Source organism: Apostichopus japonicus, chromosome 9 (assembly GCF_037975245.1).
Source record: "Apostichopus japonicus isolate 1M-3 chromosome 9, ASM3797524v1, whole genome shotgun sequence".
In the NCBI taxonomy this organism is placed as follows: domain Eukaryota; kingdom Metazoa; phylum Echinodermata; class Holothuroidea; order Aspidochirotida; family Stichopodidae; genus Apostichopus; species Apostichopus japonicus.
The window spans coordinates 166,878-189,135 of record NC_092569.1 but is presented as its reverse complement, the minus strand read 5'-3'; the positions used below and the strand labels follow the sequence as shown (position 1 = coordinate 189,135).

The 22,258-nt window shown below is 37.8% G+C and overlaps 1 protein-coding gene across 1 annotated transcript; it reads right to left on the bottom strand.

The window, feature by feature from the left end:
• Window positions 1-850: 850 nt before the first annotated feature.
• On the bottom strand, window positions 851-21,730 carry LOC139973535 (uncharacterized). The gene is made up of 13 exons (XM_071980283.1): window positions 21,447-21,730; window positions 20,820-20,896; window positions 19,695-19,815; window positions 19,178-19,271; window positions 18,490-18,627; window positions 17,487-17,596; window positions 16,922-17,017; window positions 12,425-12,508; window positions 11,931-12,057; window positions 9,896-10,001; window positions 8,186-8,368; window positions 6,759-6,833; window positions 851-3,974 (listed from the first exon to the last, which is right to left on the bottom strand). The coding sequence occupies exons 1-13, from the start codon at window positions 21,502-21,504 to the stop codon at window positions 3,891-3,893; spliced, it is 1,353 nt and encodes a 450-aa protein (XP_071836384.1). The 5' UTR covers window positions 21,505-21,730; the 3' UTR covers window positions 851-3,890.
• Window positions 21,731-22,258: the final 528 nt, after the last annotated feature.

The window sequence follows — 22,258 nt, the reverse complement described above, 5'->3', positions numbered from 1 at the left end:
CCAATCATTGCCAGACATTTAACAGTTATGTTGGACAATTACCTCTCTAAGCAATGAGAAAGGTTTTGACAGGTGATGATAAGCATGAGGTAATATAATTACTTGAATTTCTAACATATTTCAGGGAGGTTGTGGCATTTTATATTATCTGTACATCTTCAGTTGAAGTATATAGTAGTGTCCGGGATATTTAAATCATTAGCAGGTCGAGTGGTTTTTGATGTTGAACTTGGAAATGGAACAAGCAAATATTTTGCCATATCAGATCTTAACTGGTATATTCCACTGTCAACACACATGGATCAATAAAAGTTCAAGTTGGATGTGTCCAAGTATTTTTTTTCTATAATAATTGTATTCTTTAATAGGTTCCTTTCACTTTAAGTACCATTTGCCAAAGTTGAAGGGGAAACTCATGAACCACTCTAAGCAACAGCTCAATGAACAGAATTAAATTCAAAAGGTGAAACTAATGAACCACACTAAACAACAGCTCAATGAACAGAAATAAACTTAATATCAATAGGGGAAACTTATGAACCACACTAAGCAACAGCTCAATGAACAGAAATAAACTTAATATCAATAGGGGAAACTTATGAACCACACTAAGCAACAGCTCAATGAACAGAATTAAAATTTAAATCAATAGGGGAAACTTATGAACCACACTAAGCAACAGCTCAATGAACAATTAAAATCAATAGGGGAAACTTATGAACCACACTAAGCAACATAAAATAAATTGGTATAATTACCAAGTCACATGTCATGTGAAAGGTGTCACATGCTCACTACCAGCAGTTCACATTCTGGAATGATTCAGATAAAATAGTACACAAACTGAAAATTGAATTTTTCAAATTTTCTTTTACATTGCATAAAAATGATGTAGAGTACTAAATGCTATAAATGGATTTATAACAAGGCATCAAGTGATCAGAGGACTATATATCCTTGTAAACTGTTTCATCAAATGTTAATTTTTATAGAAAAAAATTGTTAACAAATATCTACTGCAAAAATCCAGTCGAGGTACATAATAACAGTTACAAGGGCCTGAAGTTTGGATGCTAGCAGGATCAGGGGAGTGTTTCTTGGATTTTGAAACCATTTTTTTGAATGGTGCAGTGGTGTTGGATCCACAACCGTTCTCTGCTGAGGTGAACAGTATCTGGAGGTTACCTCAAATTCAGGTTGCTAGCAGGATCAGGGGAGTGTTTCTTGGATTTTGAAACCATTTGCCTGTAGCCATAGAGACTTTTTTGACAGTGGTAATGGTCTCCCATAAATATTGAGTTTTACAAACTCTGCATGAAATAAGATAAATGTACATGATGTAAGCCTTTGTTTCTTTTGCGTGCTGGGTGATATGGCTGGTGTAAGAATCTGGTTCTGATATACATATGCACCTTGTTCACCACATCTGATGATACCATGCTGGACAGAGGTGTAGTTAGAGGTGGTAAGCAGCACCAACCAACAGATCTTGCAGGTTACCAGGGCATCTGTATGCAATGACTGGCTTCTCAAGGAAGGCTCTTTTAAGACAATCTGAAGTATGCAGGATGTGGTGATGGTTGTTAGTAATTTCGCAAAGAGGAGGCAGATTGGCATGGAAAGAGACAACAAGAGGAATCTGGAAGTTGTTATCAGTTCTCTTGGGCTTCTCTTCTAGGAGAGGGGATCTAGGGAGGGAGACAGCTCTTTGAATGGCTTGGTGAACTCTCCTGGAACTGTGACCCCCTCCCCCCTGGTAATGAGGTGCTGCTTCAGGTTCTGTGCATGGCAAGGAAACTTAGAATCATTAGAGCACATATTGCAAAGGTGAACAGCTTGACTGAAGGCAATACAAATCTTACAGTGGTGGGGATGGCAACTAACCACATCAAGGTACTGGTGTTTGTAGATCTGAAGGCAATACCAATCTTACAGTGGTGTGGATGGCAACAAAACACATCAATGTACTGGTGTTTGTAGATCTGAAGGCAATACCAATCTTACAGTGGTGTGGATGGCAACTAAACACATCAAGGTACTGATGTTTGTAGATCTGAAGGCAATACCAATCTTACAGTGGTGTGGATGGCAACTAAACACATCAATGTACTGGTGTTTGTAGATCTGAAGGCAATACCAATCTTACAGTGGTGTGGATGGCAACTAAACACATCAATGTACTGGTGTCTGTAGATCTGAAGGCAATACCAATCTTACAGTGGTGTGGATGGCAACTAGACACATCAATGTACTGGTGTTTGTAGATCTGAAGGCAATACCAATCTTACAGTGGTGTGGATGGCAACTAAACACATCAAGGTACTGGTGTCTGTAGATCTGAAGGCAATACCAATCTTACAGTGGTGTGGATGGCAACTAAACACATCAAGGTACTGGTGTTTGTAGATTTAGTGTACAGATTGGAGGTGAGGGTGCCCTCAAGAAAGTTAGCCTGTTGGAGAGAATACTCAGTGGAATTGATGAAACCTAAGAGACTCTCATCATGACTGGTCCAGACAAAGAAGATGCCATCAATGTAACACCACCCAAACAGATGATGACAAGGAGCTGTTACAAGTATATCATCTCACCTATCCTCTGTTCTGTCTAATTTTGTTCCATCAATTGTCCAATTTAGTTTTCTGTCCATCTGTCTCTCTGCATGTGTCCTTAGTGTGAATTTGATTCAGTTAGCTTCTTAAGATCCTGCTAGGATCAATATGTCAGGCTCTCTTGCACTTATTAATATTTAATCAGATGGAAAGTAGCTTAACACTCCTCTGAATTTTCTTACTAGGAAACTTAACGTTCAAATCTTTGTCATTTACTGTAATTGAAACCTAGCTATAAATCAACAGCATCATCATGGGAATTTTGCACCAAATAGTACCAAACCATTTTCCATATCAATGCCAAACTAACTCAATGTTACTGTAATATGCAATGCAGTCAATGCATTATGATACTTCTGTCAAAGTAATTCCCAACTATCTTATCAACAGAAACCAAACATCACAGATTGTTCTTCGATCTATTGAATATTCATAAGACTTTCATAATACTTTATTGTAGCTAAACTGAGAATAAACCATCTTAAAATGTTCATATATGGCTACATAATTGGAAACTTAGACAAATATTTAAGTCTTAATGAATTCCAAATTTAACCTAGCTTGTCCCATATCATATGTAGACAGCATGTAAGTAATAAATGGTCAGTAGATTGTGTTTCACAAAGAATAAACATATTCTTTCAGCAGTCTACCCAGCTTTGTAACCTTGCAAACTAAAACTCAGTGGAAAGTCCTACTCAAGCTTGGTTAAAATTAGATTTCCTATTATGAACTATCAATGCTAAAATATGTCACATTAAAGATGGAACAAAATGGATCCTGTTTGTTAATATTGTAACAGTTATTGTCATGACAGAAACATATTAGATAACCTAATTTATGTTTCATTTTCTGATTCATATAATTTTTCTTATGAAGGCAAAGTAGTTGGGAGAAGGAAAAAAGACACCTAAAAATTATTGAAATGGAATAAAAATATATTATTGTGGAAGTTTGGAGATAATGTGTGTTCTAGCTTGCAGTTGCAGTATAGAATTATGGAAATAACCAGTACTCATTTGGAGAGAATGAAATATGAAAAATATAATACTAACTTGATTTCAACATGTACAGTAGTTTTGTCAGAACATTCTTCCAAGGAAATAGAAGACATTGCAATGATTATATTAGAAGCAATTTTTGTCTACATTATAAAACATGATATTAATGTTTCCTGACTGAATTTTTCCTAGGTCAGAATGTCTTTGTGCATCTTTAAATATTCATATGATAAAATCACTTGTAGGCATAAAAAAGTTATGAAAACATTTCCGATCCTTAAACATATCTGTTGAGAACTGCTTCATATTTCTCCTGTTGGCCTGAAGTCTTTTTAGGATTACCTTCTTGTTTGATGAATTCCTAAGGGAGAAACAACAGGGAAAAAAAATTTAAAATTCATTTACTAAAGCAACCAGCTGTGCTTGAAACAACACCTAGCTACCTCCCCAACTCATGAGCACAAATATGCACCATTTTGTTGCACAGACATGACATGACAGAAATAAATGCAACTTTAAGCAACTTAATGTACAAAAGATTCTTTTGCATCACAGAAGATAGCTTTTTGTGACATAAAGCAAGCTAAATTTAATGTGATGACTGTGGCTGCTCAGTATGATGATGCTCTGATGCATGACATCAAGCTTAAATCAAAGCTACAACTATACATGCTAAAGACCTGCTGCATGACATCAAGCTTAAATCAAAGCTACAACTATACGTGCTAGAGACCTGCTGCATGACATCAAGCTTAAATCAATCTATATCTATACGTGCTAAAGACCTGCTGCATGACATCAAGCTTAAATCAAAGCTACAACTATACGTGCTAGAGACCTGCTGCATGACATCAAGTTTAAATCAATCTACAACTATACATGCTAGAGACCTGCTGCATGACATCAAGCTTAAATCAAAGCTACAACTATACATGCTAGAGACCTGCTGCATGACATCAAGCTTAAATCAATCTACAACTATACATGTTAGAGACCTGCTGCATGACATCAAGCTTAAACCAAAGCTACAACTATACATGCTAGAGACCTGCTGCATGATATCAAGCTTAAATCAAAGCTACAACTATACGTGCTAGAGACCTGCTGCATGACATCAAGCTTAAATCAATCTATATCTATACGTGCTAGAGACCTGCTGCATGACATCAAGCTTAAATCAATCTACAACTATACGTGCTAGAGACCTGCTGCATGACATCAAGCTTAAATCAATCTACAACTATACGTGCTAGAGACCTGCTGCATGACATCAAGCTTAAATCAATCTACAACTATACGTGCTAGAGACCTGCTGCATGACATCAAGCTTAAATCAAAGCTACAACTATACATGCTAGAGACCTGCTGCATGACATCAAGCTTAAATCAATCTACAACTTTTAGTGCTAGAGACCTGCTGCATGACATCAAGCTTAAATCAATCTACAACTATACGTGCTAGAGACCTGCTGCATGACATCAAGCTTAAATCAATCTACAACTATACGTGCTAGAGACCTGCTGCATGACATCAAGCTTAAATCAATCTACAACTATACATGCTAGAGACCTGCTGCATGACATCAAGCTTAAATCAAAGCTACAACTATACATGCTAGAGACCTGCTGCATGACATCAAGCTTAAATCAATCTACAACTTTTAGTGCTAGAGACCTGCTGCATGACATCAAGCTTAAATCAATCTACAACTATACGTGCTAGAGACCTGCTGCATGACATCAAGCTTAAATCAAAGCTACAACTATACGTGCTAGAGACCTGCTGCATGACATCAAGCTTAAATCAATCTACAACTATACGTGCTAGAGACCTGCTGCATGATATCAAGCTTAAATCAATCTACAACTATACATGCTAGAGACCTGCTGCATGACATCAAGCTTAAATCAATCTACAACTTTTAGTGCTAGAGACCTGCTGCATGACATCAAGCTTAAATCAATCTACAACTATACGTGCTAGAGACCTGCTGCATGACATCAAGCTTAAATCAATCTACAACTATACGTGCTAGAGACCTGCTGCATGACATCAAGCTTAAATCAATCTACAACTATACATGTTAGAGACCTGCTGCATGACATCAAGCTTAAATCAATCTACAACTATACGTGCTAGAGACCTGCTGCATGATATCAAGCTTAAATCAAAGCTACAACTATACGTGCTAGAGACCTGCTGCATGACATCAAGCTTAAATCAATCTACAACTATACATGCTAGAGACCTGCTGTATGACATCAAGCTTAAATCAATCTACAACTATACGTGCTAGAGACCTGCTGCATGACATCAAGCTTAAATCAATCTACAACTTTTAGTGCTAGAGACCTGCTGCATGACATCAAGCTTAAATCAAAGCTACAACCAAAGTACATCAGATTATTCTATCAACTTAAAAAATCTTTAAGTTGCAATCAACAGATGTTTATCGATCGTATTTATCCGCAACGACCTGGTATTATCTGTACTTCTTCAGCTCTTGCAACATAGGCACTTGTAACGTTATTATTGTGGCATGGGAGTATATACTATGGCTGTGTATGGCATATATTATGTGTTTTGGATGATGATAAACCAGGGCTAGGAAACGACCAAGCAGTTTTCAATAGACCGAAGGGTGTTACATTTGCAATGATAGACTATAGGCCTACATGTATTCATTATATTAATTGTCCATTTTGCTGTCAGTGCAAACCACCGCATGTTCTTAAAATTTCGCTAACTAGGTGAGGATACAGTAACATTTACATGTTCAATTTGACCAATCAGTGTCCAGGACTCTGTGTATTCTCTGTCACGTCCGAAACAGGCATGATTCATGATTTTGAGCTTGGTTTCAGTAATCATTTCTTCGTTTATATTGCAGGCATATGCTAGCTAGAGTAATGTTTATAAACATTACACAATATAGCCTAGCTTTGGTCTACGTTGAGGGACCAAACGCCGAACTTGCTTCTTCGTGACCAAAATAACTTCAAAAGAGTTGCAGTAACAAAGAACCCTCCATTGAATATGAACAACTGACTAACTTTGACCTTCACCACGCACTACAATGACAAGTGTTTGTATACAAATACAGTTGTTCTAGTTGACAGTTATTTGTTGAAGAATGACCATTACCTCACAGTCTTCTAGAGTTGCACTGCCTTTTGCAATCTTCAAACCGAGACCTCCATTAAAAGATGAATAGCGATCCTAGAAACAGGACATAAAAAGAAACTCTACTAATCTTGCCAGAAGATTGTCCACACAAATTTATGGCAAAACAATGCCTGTTAAGCAATTTGAAAAATAATAATCTCACAAATACTGATAGTTTTAAGTTGTCTTCACATCAAATCAAAACAATAATTTTCAAATCTGTTCTAACTGTCAGTATTGTGCCTCCCAAGAATTTTTAAATTTTTTTCCAAACCATATTTGGTGAGTTAATCATAAATGTGATACAATGCAATGACAGTTTATGTAGTACAATACAATACTATTAAATGCTATATTATGGATAAAACTATAAAATATTTTTTTTTACAAAGCAGTGAAACAACGTACAATCCAGTGCCATCCATTGCATTGCAATACAGTCAGTCCATTACAGTTCAGTACAGTTCTGTCGGAAGCAGGACACTTCGCCCAACAACCATTTCGTCCAACCTTACCATTTCGCCCAAACCAGCCTGGTCATTTCGCCCAACCAGCCTGGTCATTTCGCCCAACCAGCCTGGTCATTTCGCCCAACCAGCCTGGTCATTTCGCCCAACCAGCCTGGTCATTTCGCCCAACCAGCCTGGTCATTTCGCCCAACCTTGGTTTTATATATATATATATATTTTTTTTCGATTTAATAAGGAAACGTTCGGGAATTGTTAGTCAGTAGGATGGATCAGTGTTTTAGGGGTTAGGTTTGATAGGTTTTTATGAAGACCTATTCCCCTGTGTTTGTATAATAATATAACTCCCATTGTATGCGTTAACGCCTAAAGTAGTGTAATCCTCCCATTATACCCGAAATAACTGCTCAGACTTCGATCGATATCGAGCGGACCTCACTTTTTTATTTACCTATTACGAAGTAACCTAACCCAAAATAAATCAAATTGAACTAGTGGAATAGAAAAAGTAATATTCTGACTGAATATTAGTAATAATAAGGTTGGGCGAAATGACCAACACGGTTGGGCGAAATGACTATGATGGTTGGGCGAAATGACCATGCTGGTTGGGCGAAGTGACCAGGCTGGTTGGGCAAAATGGCAGTTGGGCGAAATGGTTGTTGGGCGAAGTGACTAGAAAGCGTTCTGTCCATTCCAGTCCAGTCTAGTGAAACCCAAGCAATTCTAAATATTTTAATCAACAACACATCGTCACTCAACAACACATCGACAATCAACAACACATCGACACTCAACAACACATCGACAAGTGCAGCAGTAGAATGCAGTCATGACAAAAGTCATTCAGTATAAACCAATGTTAATGAAATCATGCTGTACACTATGATGTCATTAACATGTAGCAACTGCACAAGAAACATTCTTCATGGAACTTACACTGAGCATTTTCCCCAGATATCCATCTTCCATGATTTTGGCAGCATTCCTGAGACCACGGGCAAAAGTATCCATGGCACCAATGTGAGCTATGAATATATCCTGCAGGTCAGTAGACTCTCTCCGTACTTTGGCATCAAAATTCAAACCACCAGGCTGGAGACCACCTTGCTCTAAAATCACCTGCGGATTAATATGGATTAAATCAGTAATCAAAGTTGTCATCAAATGATGTATTAAGAAATTGGACACTTTGCTCATCACAAGGAAAATCAGTAACTTGACAAAAGTGACATTGTGCAAATTGTGAAAGTTGTAACCCTCATAAGGTAAAAGGAAGGGTGGGCGGAGAATGGAATATTAACTAATCCAATTTTTACATGAAACCTTGAATTCAAAAACATTTTAAGAGGATATAAAGCAGGGGCAAATTGCACCGACCAGACGCGACTCTCCCCGACTAATCCTCGGGAATGAGTTGTAGACAGTCGTGGCCACCAAGTCGTGTGGGTGTTGGATCTTAGTTGAGCCCACACTAGCCCAGCCTGACGGGCTGCATCAGTTAAATATCCTGCTCATCAGTCCATGCGGCCGCCATTTTTACTTTCTGCAGCCATCACCTGGTTTTACCCTTCCTCATTGGCTTTTCAATATAAAGTCGGGTTGTGGACAGCCTCAATCTGCCACGACCCAACTAACCTGTGACATCACAGCCTCCAACACCACGACAAATATCAAACAGTGTGATATGCCTGATTTGATCAAGACTAGGACTGACTGTCGGATCGGGAACAAAATTTCGCTCAAATTGCACCGAACGGGCAGATTTTTGTCACAGTGGCGTCGGGCCGCAGTCGGGTCGGTACAATGTGCATGTGCCTTTATGGTTATTCAAAACCATTTCTTGAGGACCTTGAATTCTTTCAAGGCTCTTTTATGAGGGACCATGAATTATTCAAGGCCATTTTATGAGGACTTAGGATAATTCAAGGCTCTTCATTAGGCAATTACAGTGGCTGCACTTCTTAATCTAACACACATTCCATCAGATATGACATGAAAAAGAAAAAGTTTCATTGTTATGGTCTCAGATGACTTGTTTTCAATGCATTGTAACAGCGTCAAAGGCAAACAGTGTTGGACGTCAGCCATATGTTAACAAAACAATGCATTTAGCACTAACAATGACAGAAGGATTGCACTGAGGTGCCAACATCATCTCAATTTAGCCTTAAAAACGTATTCCAGAGATTAACATATTTTAATGCTGGATTTCTAATTTAACTCTAGAGATATTACTAACTTACTACCAAACAATAGTTTTTTTTGGGGGGGGGGTGGGGATGGGAGGGGGTTTATTACATAACATGCTAAACATCCTGCCCAAAGTTATCCTCAAAGTTTGATGGCTTACTTTCACAGTCTGTGTTGCATATATGTCCATGGGGGGGGGGGGGTTGGTGGGGAGGGGAGGGAGTATTACATATCAAGCCAAAACAAAGGTTGATGGCTTACTTTCATAGTCTATGCTGAATATGATATGTCCCGTGGGGGGGGGAGGGGAGGGCAGGGAGTATTACATATCAAGCCAAAACAAAGGTTGATGGCTTACTTTCATAGTCTATGCTGAATATGATATGTCCCATGGGGGAGGGGGAGGGGAGGGGAGGGGGTTATTACATATAAAGCCAAAAAAGGTTGATGGCTTACTTTCATAGTCTGTGTTGCATGTGAGATGTCCATGGGGAACTGGTCAGTGTCCCAACCCAGGTCAGGAGAGCCAGTGTTTGAATCGACAGATCCAAGCATACCAAAGCTGTGAATGAGACATAACATTGTAATCATGTAAATCTCTCTATTGCCCCTCTAATATTTAATTTGCATGATTAACTTAAAAAGTCAAATATTAATTGCCTACTGTATTAAATAGCTATGTAATGCTATGTAGGTATATACCTCAATTAATACCAACATCACATTCTGATGCTATTGGTGACCAGCTAGGGTATCACTGGTTTACTCTATTAACTTTATTTATAACAACATCACATCGTGATGGTACTGGTGACCAGGTAGGGTATCACTGGTTTACTCTATTAACTTTATTTATAACAACATCACATCGTGATGGTACTGGTGACCAGCTAGGGTATCACTGGTTTAATCTATTAACTTTATTTATAACAACATCACATCATGATGGTACTGGTGACCAGGTAGGGTATCACTGGTTTATTCTATTAACTTTATTTATAACAACATCACATCGTGATGGTACTGGTGACCAGGTAGGGTATCACTGGTTTACTCTATTGACTTTATTTATAACAACATCACATCTTGATGGTACTGGTGACCAGGTAGGGTATCACTGGTTTACTCTATTGACTTTATTTATAACAACATCACATTGTGATGGTACTGGTGACCAGGTAGGGTATCACTGGTTTACTCTATTGACTTTATTTATAACAACATCACATCGTGATGGTACTGGTGACCAGGTAGGGTATCACTGGTTTACTCTATTGACTTTATTTATAACAACATCACATCGTGATGGTACTGGTGACCAGGTAGGGTATCACTGGTTTACTCTATTGACTTTATTTGTAACAACATCACATCGTGATGGTACTGGTGACCAGGTAGGGTATCACTGGTTTACTCTATTGACTTTATTTGTAACAACATCACATCGTGATGGTACTGGTGACCAGGTAGGGTATCACTGGTTTACTCTATTGACTTTATTTGTAACAACATCACATCGTGATGGTACTGGTGACCAGGTAGGGTATCACTGGTTTACCCTATTGACTTTATTTATAACAACATCACATCGTGATGGTACTGGTGACCAGGTAGGGTATCACTGGTTTACCCTATTGACTTTATATATAACAACATCACATCGTGATGGTACTGGTGACCAGGTAGGGTATCACTGGTTTACCCTATTGACTTTATTTATAACAACATCACATCGTGATGGTACTGGTGACCAGGTAGGGTATCACTGGTTTACCCTATTGACTTTATATATAACAACATCACATCGTGATGGTACTGGTGACCAGGTAGGGTATCACTGGTTTACCCTATTGACTTTATTTATAACAACATCACATCGTGATGGTACTGGTGACCAGGTAGGGTATCACTGGTTTACTCTATTGACTTTATTTGTAACAACATCACATCGTGATGGTACTGGTGACCAGGTAGGGTATCAATGGTTTACTCTATTGACTTTATTTGTAACAACATCACATCGTGATGGTACTGGTGACCAGGTAGGGTATCACTGGTTTACTCTATTGACTTTATTTATAACAACATCACATCGTGATGGTACTGGTGACCAGGTAGGGTATCACTGGTTTACTCTATTAACTTTATTTACAACATCACATCGTGATGGTACTGGTGACCAGGTAGGGTATCACTGGTTTTCTCTATTAACTTTATTTATAACAACATCACATTGTGATGGTCTTGGGACCAGGTAGAGTATCACTGGTTTACTCTATTAACTTTATTTATAACAACATCACATCGTGATGGTACTGGTTACCAGCTAGGGTATCACTGGTTTTCTCTATTAACTTTATTTATAACAACATCACATCGTGATGGTACTGGTGGCCAGCTAGGGTATCACTGGTTTACTCTTATGACTTACATGGATGCAATCAGGTAACCATGATGGTTCGGTGACCTGCTATGGTTTTATGGTACTTACATGGATGCCATCATCACATCATGATGGTACTGGTGGCCAGCTAGGGTAGTGTGGTTAGGCTCAATATTTAGCTTGAAGTCATTGGCAAGTCCAAAGTGCTTAAGGAAACCAATTACTGTCATCGCATCTGTATCAAAGTTAAGTTTAATTGTTATATCATTAGAAAATACTTGTACGTACTTGTAAGTACTTTTTGAGAATAAAAATGCCATCATTCTGTCATGTTGAGAAATTCAATTTTTTTAGACTTGTCTCTTGCAAATGAAAACTCCATGGATTACAGAAAATAAAGGAAAAAGAAAAAAGTTCAAGCATATGGTTTCATGTCATACAAACACTTGCTAAGGTCTTCTGGGTGAAGGAACATTAAACATTGATATTTCCCAAATTTGGCTTAGCTGTTTGGGAAGCTGTTCATTTATATCTATCACATGGACATTGATGAAAACTGGAAGGATGTAATAAATGCTGATTTGGCATTCCACAGAACTTACCATAATCATACTGATGTCTTGTTGGTTCCTTTGGCTTGGGTTCAATAAGCAGTTGACCTTTGAACCCTATTTTCTTCTTGTGAGCTTCAAGGAAACAAAACACATTAAAAACCGCATTAAAGCTTTGAGTCAACTTGGAGCACTGATAGTGTTGAGAGTAATACCATGAACTAGTTCATCATAATGAGGCTTTTAACTTTGATCATTACAACACTGTAGGAACTGGATGACACCATGAAATGTCTTGTCCAAATGTCTTTATCAGCCTCACTCTACCAAAGTGAACATAAACCCACTCAGTAATGAAGGGTAATCCGGCAGTGTGTGTATACATGTATATGTACCTGCACTGATCAAGATGTAGCCAGTTTTATAAGTAAGGATAAATTCAACATGAAGGGATTTCCCTGACTGACTGTTGGTGACTGTCCTCTGGTGAGTGGTAGCTCATACCTACTACACATGTATAACCAATGCTTCACAAGGAAATAAGTCTTGTAGGGTATGGTGCTCATCAGTTAACCCTAACCCTGAGTGGCAGCTCATGCCTACTACACATGTATAACAATGCATCATAAGGAAATAAGTCTTGCAGGGTATGGTGCTCATCAGTTAACCCTAACCCTGAGTGGTAGCTCATGCCTACTACTACACATGTATAACCAATGCTTCACAAGGAAATAAGTCTTCAGGGTATGGTGCTCATCAGTTAACCCTAACCCTGTGTGGCAGCTCATGCCTACTACACATGTATAACAATGCATCATAAGGAAATAAGTCTTCAGGGTATGGTGCTCATCAGTTAACCCTAACCCTGAGTGGTAGCTCATGCCTACTACTACACATGTATAACAATGCATCATAAGGAAATAAGTCTTCAGGGTATGGTGCTCATCAGTTAACCCTAACCCTGAGTGGTAGCTCATGCCTACTACTACACATGTATAACAATGCATCATAAGGAAATAAGTCTTTCAGGGTATGGTGCTCATCAGTTAACCCTAACCCTGAGTGGCAGCTCATGCCTACTACACATGTATAACAATGCATCATAAGGAAATAAGTCTTGCAGGGTATGGTGCTCATCAGTTAACCCTAACCCTGAGTGGTAGCTCATGCCTACTACTACACATGTATAACAATGCATCATAAGGAAATAAGTCTTTCAGGGTATGGTGCTCATCAGTTAACCCTAACCCTGAGTGGTAGCTCATGCCTACTACTACACATGTATAACAATGCATCATAAGGAAATAAGTCTCTCAGGGTATGGTGCTCATCAGTTAACCCTAACCCTGAGTGGTAGCTCATGCCTACTACACATGTATAACAATGCATCATAAGGAAATAAGTCTTGTAGGGTATGGTGCTCATCAGTTAACCCTAACCCTGTGTGGCAGCTCATGCCTACTACACATGTATAACAATGCATCATAAGGAAATAAGTCTTGCAGGGTATGGTGCTCATCAGTTAACCCTAACCCTGAGTGGTAGCTCATGCCTACTACTACACATGTATAACAATGCTTCACAAGGAAATAAGTCTGTCAGGGTATGGTGCTCATACGTTAACCCTAACTCTGAGTGGCAGCTCATGCCTACTACACATGTATAACAATGCATCATAGGCCTAGGGAAATAAGTCTTTCAGGGTATGGTGTTCATACGTTAACCCTAACCCTGAGTGGTAGCTCATGCCTACTACTACACATGTATAACAATGCATCATAAGGAAATAAGTCTAGCAGGGTATGGTGCTCATACGTTAACCCTAACCCTGAGTGGCAGCTCATGCCTACTACACATGTATAACAATGCATCATAAGGAAATAAGTCTTTCAGGGTATGGTGCTCATACGTTAACCCTAACCCTGAGTGGCAGCTCATGCCTACTACTACACATGTATAACAATGCATCATAAGGAAATAAGTCTTTCAGGGTATGGTGCTCATCAGTTAACCCTAACCCTGTGTGGCAGCTCATGCCTACTACTACACATGTATAACAATGCATCATAAGGAAATAAGTCTTGCAGGGTATGGTGCTCATCAGTTAACCCTAACTCTGAGTGGCAGCTCATGCCTACTACACATGTATAACAATGCATCATAGGCCTAGGGAAATAAGTCTTTCAGGGTATGGTGCTCATCAGTTAACCCTAACTCTGAGTGGTAGCTCATGCCTACTACTACACATGTATAACAATGCATCATAAGGAAATAAGTCTCTCAGGGTATGGTGCTCATCAGTTAACCCTAACCCTGTGTGGTAGCTCATGCCTACTACACATGTATAACCAATGCTTCACAAGGAAATAAGTCTTTCAGGGTATGGTGCTCATACGTTAACCCTAACCCTGAGTGGCAGCTCATGCCTACTACACATGTATAACAATGCATCATAAGGAAATAAGTCTTTCAGGGTATGGTGCTCATCAGTTAACCCTAACCCTGAGTGGCAGCTCATGCCTACTACACATGTATAACAATGCATCATAAGGAAATAAGTCTTTCAGGGTATGGTGCTCATCAGTTAACCCTAACCCTGAGTGGCAGCTCATGACTACTACTACACATGTATAACAATGCATCATAAGGAAATAAGTCTTTCAGGGTATGGTGCTCATCAGTTAACCCTAACCCTGAGTGGCAGCTCATGCCTACTACTACACATGTATAACAATGCATCATAAGGAAATAAGTCTTTCAGGGTATGGTGCTCATCAGTTAACCCTAACCCTGAGTGGCAGCTCATGCCTACTACTACACATGTATAACAATGCATCATAAGGAAATAAGTCTTTCAGGGTATGGTGCTCATCAGTTAACCCTAACCCTGAGTGGTAGCTCATGCCTACTACTACACATGTATAACGTTAACTGTGACTACTTATATAACATGGCTATTTATCATCCTCTTAGGCTTTGATAAATCTTACGTCACCACAAAAGCATACAAAGTTTAGTACCTATGAAAACATAGAATTATCTCTCCCTAGGGTCTAAATATAATTTAAAAAAAGCTGAATTACAGGGACATACAGCAGATAAATTCAAGAAATAAAATATGGTTACAAACAGAAAACATCAAGAAGAATCAATCTGCTGTTAATTGTAATGGTAGCCTAGTTATAGTGCTCTGGATCACACATGTTTGGTATTCATATGATACTCGAGAGGATTGTACTGATGAGGTACTGTAAATCTTGTTTAATCTTTGACTTTTGTTTGAAACTTTATCACCTTTGATTGAACAACCAAATGCAATGTAAATAGTAGCTAGAGAACATCTACAGACAAACTACTATAAAAGATAAAAGCTGGCTCTGTTGTATATTGTTGCTTGTAGATGCTTGCATAAGTGTCCCTGTCAGGTGTAGTGACTGCACTGGCTACTTTTGTGTTTAATGTTTAACCAAATCAATAGCAATCACAAGGTGAGAGAGTACATGTTAAATGTTCACATATGTATTGTACTGATGCTTCAGTATATAGTGCATTGTTTCAATCCTTTTCTTCTGCAGTAATGATGTTATTGATAAGTTTTCAAATTATTGCTACCATTTTGAAACTATTGTATGCATGCCTCGTAACATTTCCCAGAGCATGATATGATTACTGCTGGAATTGATGATGCAAGGAGCTCGAGACATAAATTGTAAAATATCATCATACAGAAGGAACCGTTGATAAATTTCACACACATTTAAAGTCTGTGAGTGATGGATGCATCAGATCATTATTTCACTGATTAAAGCATACCCATACTAAGAGATTCATACAAGTTACGATCATTTCAATTTATAATATTTAACTACAAATAGCAATATGAGACAAGAAAATGAATAATGACAAAATACTATGCACAATTTTAATGTGTTACTTGATGTAGCGCAGAAATACCAAAAAAGGCCTTTAGGCGCTTTACACAACAATCCAAGCTACAAACATGAAAGAATAGGTACAAAGAGTAGAAAACACTGAAGGAAATTTAAAAAAAAAATATATGAAAGGATCAAATAAGTAGGATAAGAACATAAAAATACCGAAAACTATATAAACTACAACAGCAATAGGAAACTGAACACTAGAAGCAGAACATTCGCTAAGAATAAGGCAATATTGAATAGGAGAGTCTCTTGAACATGGGAAGAGATTCACAGTGCCTTATATGTTGAGGCAATCCATTCCACAACCACTGTGCAGAAACGGTCTCCCTAATGGCAGGTTGATGCAGCAAGTGCATGGTAAATGTAGCTGCTTTGTATATGGAAGTATTTTCAAAGAGTTTGACTATAAATGATTTATCCTAATACTGTAGTTCTGTTTCAAACTAACTACATAATAAAGTTATTTTGATGTAGCTAGCTAGAATGTCAAAATCAAGAATAAAAATTTCACATTCGATCTCACTATTGCAATAATATGTGAAAATTTCTCATTCACTCAAAAATGTTGAAAAATAGCTCTTAACTATTGAAAACTCAGAAAACTTACCAACTGCCATCTTGAAAACGCTGGCCATGTTTGAAAGCTCAGTGAGGACATTTGTATTAAGAAGACTCTGATAGCCTTCCCTGCCACCCCAGAAAACTGAAAGCAAAAAGACATCAGATGCAATTCAACATAATTCTGAAAAGCAAGATATGTTGGAAAAAATAACCCACAATGTTTTATTACAATGATAAAGTAGAAACTTTGAGTTATCCTCCCATAACAATAACCAGATAAGCATGCTACAGTTACAAATCAAACTGCTATGTCATTGGATAATGAATCAAAAGTGATGGAACCATTATCAATATATCACACAGTATAACCTCAACCAGGGTAAAATGGTTACTTTCTCAGCAAGAACAGTTAAATGTTTCAATTTTAAAGTTTAAACTTTTTTAATAAAAGTACTTCCACAGTTTACCTTATGAAGTATTAAAATATAACCCTGAGATGTTATGGTACCATAACAATGTTGGCAAATTCAATACAAAGTGCACATTTTCAAGGGATTTGGAACGGGTTTCAATCAGGTAAGGGCACTAAACCTTCATCTCATCAGCTTTACCAAAATTTCCTGCTCCCAGCTTCTTGCCAACTTCCAGTCCTTTCTTGACTTGAGCTGCAGCATAGGCCACTACATGGGCATCTGGATTGGTTAAAGCTCCATTCATGTATCTGTAGATCCAATAGAGAAATAATATTCATGCACATTCACAAACTCTTTATTAAATCTGATAAAATCTTCACAAGACAAAGTTGCACCAAAGATTCTAGTGAAGGCACAAAGTGAAGGCACTGAAGTTAAATCAAAACTTTACAAAGTAATAATTAGCTGCTCAGCTTGTGGTAGTATATTATCCAAAACATTACAATTTAAACCAATTAACTGCTCAACTTATGGCAGCATACTATCCAAAACATTACAATTTAAACCAATTAACTGCTCAGCTTATGGGAGTATACTATCCAAAACATAACAATTTAAACCAATTAACTGCCCAGCTTGTGGTAGTATATTATCCAAAACATAACAATTTAAACCAATTATCTGCTCAACTTATGGCAGCATACTATTCAAAACATTACAATTTAAACCAATTAACTGCTCAGCTTATGGAAGTATACTATCCAAAACATTACAATTTAAACCAATTAACTGCCCAGCTTGTGGTAGTATATTATCCAAAACATAACAATTTAAACCAATTATCTGCTCAACTTATGGCAGCATACTATCCAAAACATTACAATTTAAACCAATTAACTGCTCAGCTTATGGGAGTATACTATCCAAAACATTACAATTTAAACCAATTAACTGCTCAGCTTATGGGAGTATATTATCCAAAACATTAAAATTTAAACCAATTAACTGCTCAGCTTATGGGAGTATATTATCCAAAACATTAAAATTTAAACCAATTAAATGGTCAGCTTATGGCAGCATATTATCCAAAACAGTAAAATTTCAAATACAGTTTACAAATCTTTTGGTACATTTCTATTGGGTTTCTTTTTAAAGGCAGCTTATTTTGAAATTAATATTTTGCAGAATGGTGTTGATTTACCGAGGATTGGTGAACAAGTTACACGTGTTCCAGAGGAGTTTTATTCCTGTCTCTTCCATGAGTTGCTTTGCTAGATCTGTCATAACATCTAGGTTGGCATTGGTTTCCTCCAGTGTCTTTCCTTCAGGTGAAATATCCCTGTAAGTTGGATCAAGGAAAGAGAAGGATGAATAATTAGTAAAGCATAAGTTATATGTGATAAGTGCTTTTAATCCTGAGACAACTGACGATCCAGAAATGAATACAAGAACAGGATGAAAGTATAATATTCCGGTACCACAGACTATTATGAACTAGCCTTCTTTGCATATACAAGATGGAGCAGAACCTACTATTGTCATTACATGTTAAGGGGAAACTAAAACAACAAATATGAATATGTGTAACATCATAGTTCTATACATCACAAGGTGTACATATGATAGATTTGAATGGTTACATTCAAGTGGTCTTTGGTTCCACCAATAAACCTGTAAACCATGGGCCATTTTGACACAATAAGTGGTCCTACTCCCCTCCTCACACTCCCCTCCTCCCACATCCCTCCTCACATTCCCCTCCTCACACAATGAGTGGTCCTACTCCTAGTGGTCCTACTTCTAGGTCCTACTCCTAGAAAACTAATTTCAACCCTGCTTACAAGTCTAATTACTTTTGCCAGCTACATGCAAATGATGCTATTAGGTACCTGTCATGAAAAGTCCAGAAGTCAACACCAAGCTTGGTCAAAAACTCGAACGCAGCCCTCATTCTCCGTTCTGCATTCTCTAAGCTCTCCGAACCTTTTAGTCGAAAGAGAGATGGTATCGAACTTTGTAAATAGACATATATATGAAAGTCATACAGATTATAATCCCAGAGAAGCCTGTACTCATGTTAAGTTGAGTTTTACCTTCTCCTTACATGTAAACATATCATACTGGTAGCTACGTTGTACCAATATTTTGTATCTTTTAAAGGTTTGTTTTACTTCCAGTAACTACTCAAGACAAATCTGACACCCCAATTTAGACAATCAACAGCAGTATATTTCAAACAGTAGCAGATGTATATCCACTTGATGTTCATACAGTTATTAAGTCCCTTAACAAACTAGTAATGATCTTGTAAGAGCAGTTTAGAGTAATATATGATTAGAAACTTTCATAGGAATGTTAAGCTGGTAACAGAATCCTTTCAAATAAACATGAATCATACAAAATTACCATCATCCCATGGTCTTTCAATGGTCCCAAATCCAAAGGGGTCAAGGCCTACCCCTCTAAAGGAATGCCAGAAACAGACAGAGAATCGAAGCCAGTCTCTCATTGGTTTGCCAAATACAACCTGTAGATAATAATAATAATTCAATATTTTTATATAGTGCTCCCAAAGGCTCGTAGCACTTTACAATATTTACCCCAGTTCAATGATAACCTGTCTAACATAGAGACAATCCCTCCCACATGGCAGCAGCTAAAACGTGCCCAGCTGACAGTTTTATCTCACAGGTCCCCATTTATATACCTGGGTGAAGAGAGGCAATAGAGTGCCTTGCCCAAGGACACAACACAATGATCTGGCCAGGACTCCAACCTGCAATCCTTAGATCACAAGTCCACTGCCTTAACCACTTGACCACAACGCTCCCCGATAAGGAAAACCACATAAATAACATACTGCAAGTTAAATTGATGTGTGCTAAAGTAAATGCAATCGTGAGGCAGGAGCATAACAAGTACTGCATCTTTAATACACAGCTTTGTACATGTATGTATAAGAAATTTGACTACTTGAAGAGCTTCTTGGTTCACATATCCAATCAGGGATGTATTGAAAGGATATCCATCAAAAGAATTTCTCTTTGAAACATGCAAAATGTGTAAAATGTTGGATTAAAGAGCCATGTTTGAAGACTTCTTTGAAGTTGTGTTAGGTTGTTCCATTTCATAGTACACTGTTGCATTTGCTAATAAATGAGAACAGCTTTTTGCAAGTTAATGTGATATGAACCTGTGACCCATGGCAGTGTAAATCTTGTCTTCGAAGCATTGTCTATGCCATCATCTATTGCAAACATATCAACTAAACTTCATAACCTGCTCATTCTTGGGAGATGGGGGGGGAGGTGGGGAACCATTCTAGGACCCCTATTACCACACCCACTGGGAATTGTACAGTTCCTTTTATTGGGATCTATACCAAACACATAGGTACACATAGAAATCTGTTAGCTACTCAGCTATAGATGCTAACCATAATGTGCTCCCAGTCAATAACACATCTATAACCAGTTAAGTTGGTACATAATGCAAAGCAAGTTCCAAGATTCAGAATTTTTCAAATATTACCTCATCATGGTTGTAGTAACGGAAGCATATTACATCAGTTGGTTTCGCATCTGGTTTGTACTGTATGGTAGGAATGCCTGCAGTATATAAACGAAAACATAATAAACAGTATTTGACAAGATACTGTATGACGACCAACAGTATATGGATAGATTTAGCAAAATAAAAATAGAATTCCCTATAAAAAAAAAGTTGAGACTTATAATTCCCATGTGAATATTCCTACGGTTGATTGGAATTAATCTTGCCATGAGCATACAAATTATTTGTCTGAACTTCTGATAGTAAGAAACAAGTTTTACAAAACAATATGTAGACCTAATCAGTGCTGGACAAATTTTCAAATGTAGGAGACTGTCAGGCTTTTTGTCCTGAGATTTTGGCGGATAACGTTTTGAATGTGATGCTGAAATACCACGATGGTTGACGAAAATCCCCTGATAGGAAAACAAGTACATTCAACATTGGCGTGGTTATGTATTTACTAGCCTAGGACAGACATAGTTAGGCTAGGCTATCCTAACTTAGTTCCTAACTTAGGCCTAAAGTTATCTAGCTTATGATCATATTATTAGTTCTAACGTTAGTCCTACTATAGTGTTAGTCCTACTACAGTAATAGTCCTACCTGGGAAAAATTCACCACTACTTCTGTCACTCAGACGTGCTTTCTTTGCTTTCGACATCGTGCGTTGTAAAACTATAAAATGATTCTGACAAAAAAGGCAATGAGAAGTAAGTGCTTGAAAACGCAATGTATTGTACTCGTGATGAATGTCCTCGCGATGATTTAATTAACCGAGTATGTGAACCTCAAGCTTAAAGTTTCGCGACACTTTGTATAGCACAGAAATGTATAAATGTCCGTGTTGCAGATCGAGCAGACTACAGTATTTTCAATCTTTGACTTTGAGCTCGGGATGTGACAATTCCCAGGTACTACCAAACGAGGGCGCAATGCAAGATAAACAAGAGGGCAATCCATGTGGTTGCAAGTCTCATCTCCTCCGCAACGGAAGTGATTGGTGGGTTACTTAATGCATCTGGACCACTGATCTGCACACTAATTCTTTTGTATAAGTTTCATTATGTTTTTAACCAATGGAAACATTTCTCTGACCTTTAGTGTAATGTTTTTAGCTTATGAAATGTGAAGTTCTTGTCTGTCATACTTGCAATTTATATACATGAGGCTCTTCCTGACATTCTGGTTCACCACTTTTATATTATTTTCTCACACCAAAAGTAATTTCACTGACTTCCATGTTCAGAGTAAGGAAATAATATTACATTTCCAGCATGCTTTTTGTAAGTTTCATGATTTCTTTAATTCTTTTGTATAAGTTTCATTATGTTTTAACCAATGGAAACATTTCTCTGACCTCTAGTGTAATGTTTTCAGATTATGAAATGTGAAGTTCTTGCCATTATACTTTTCTT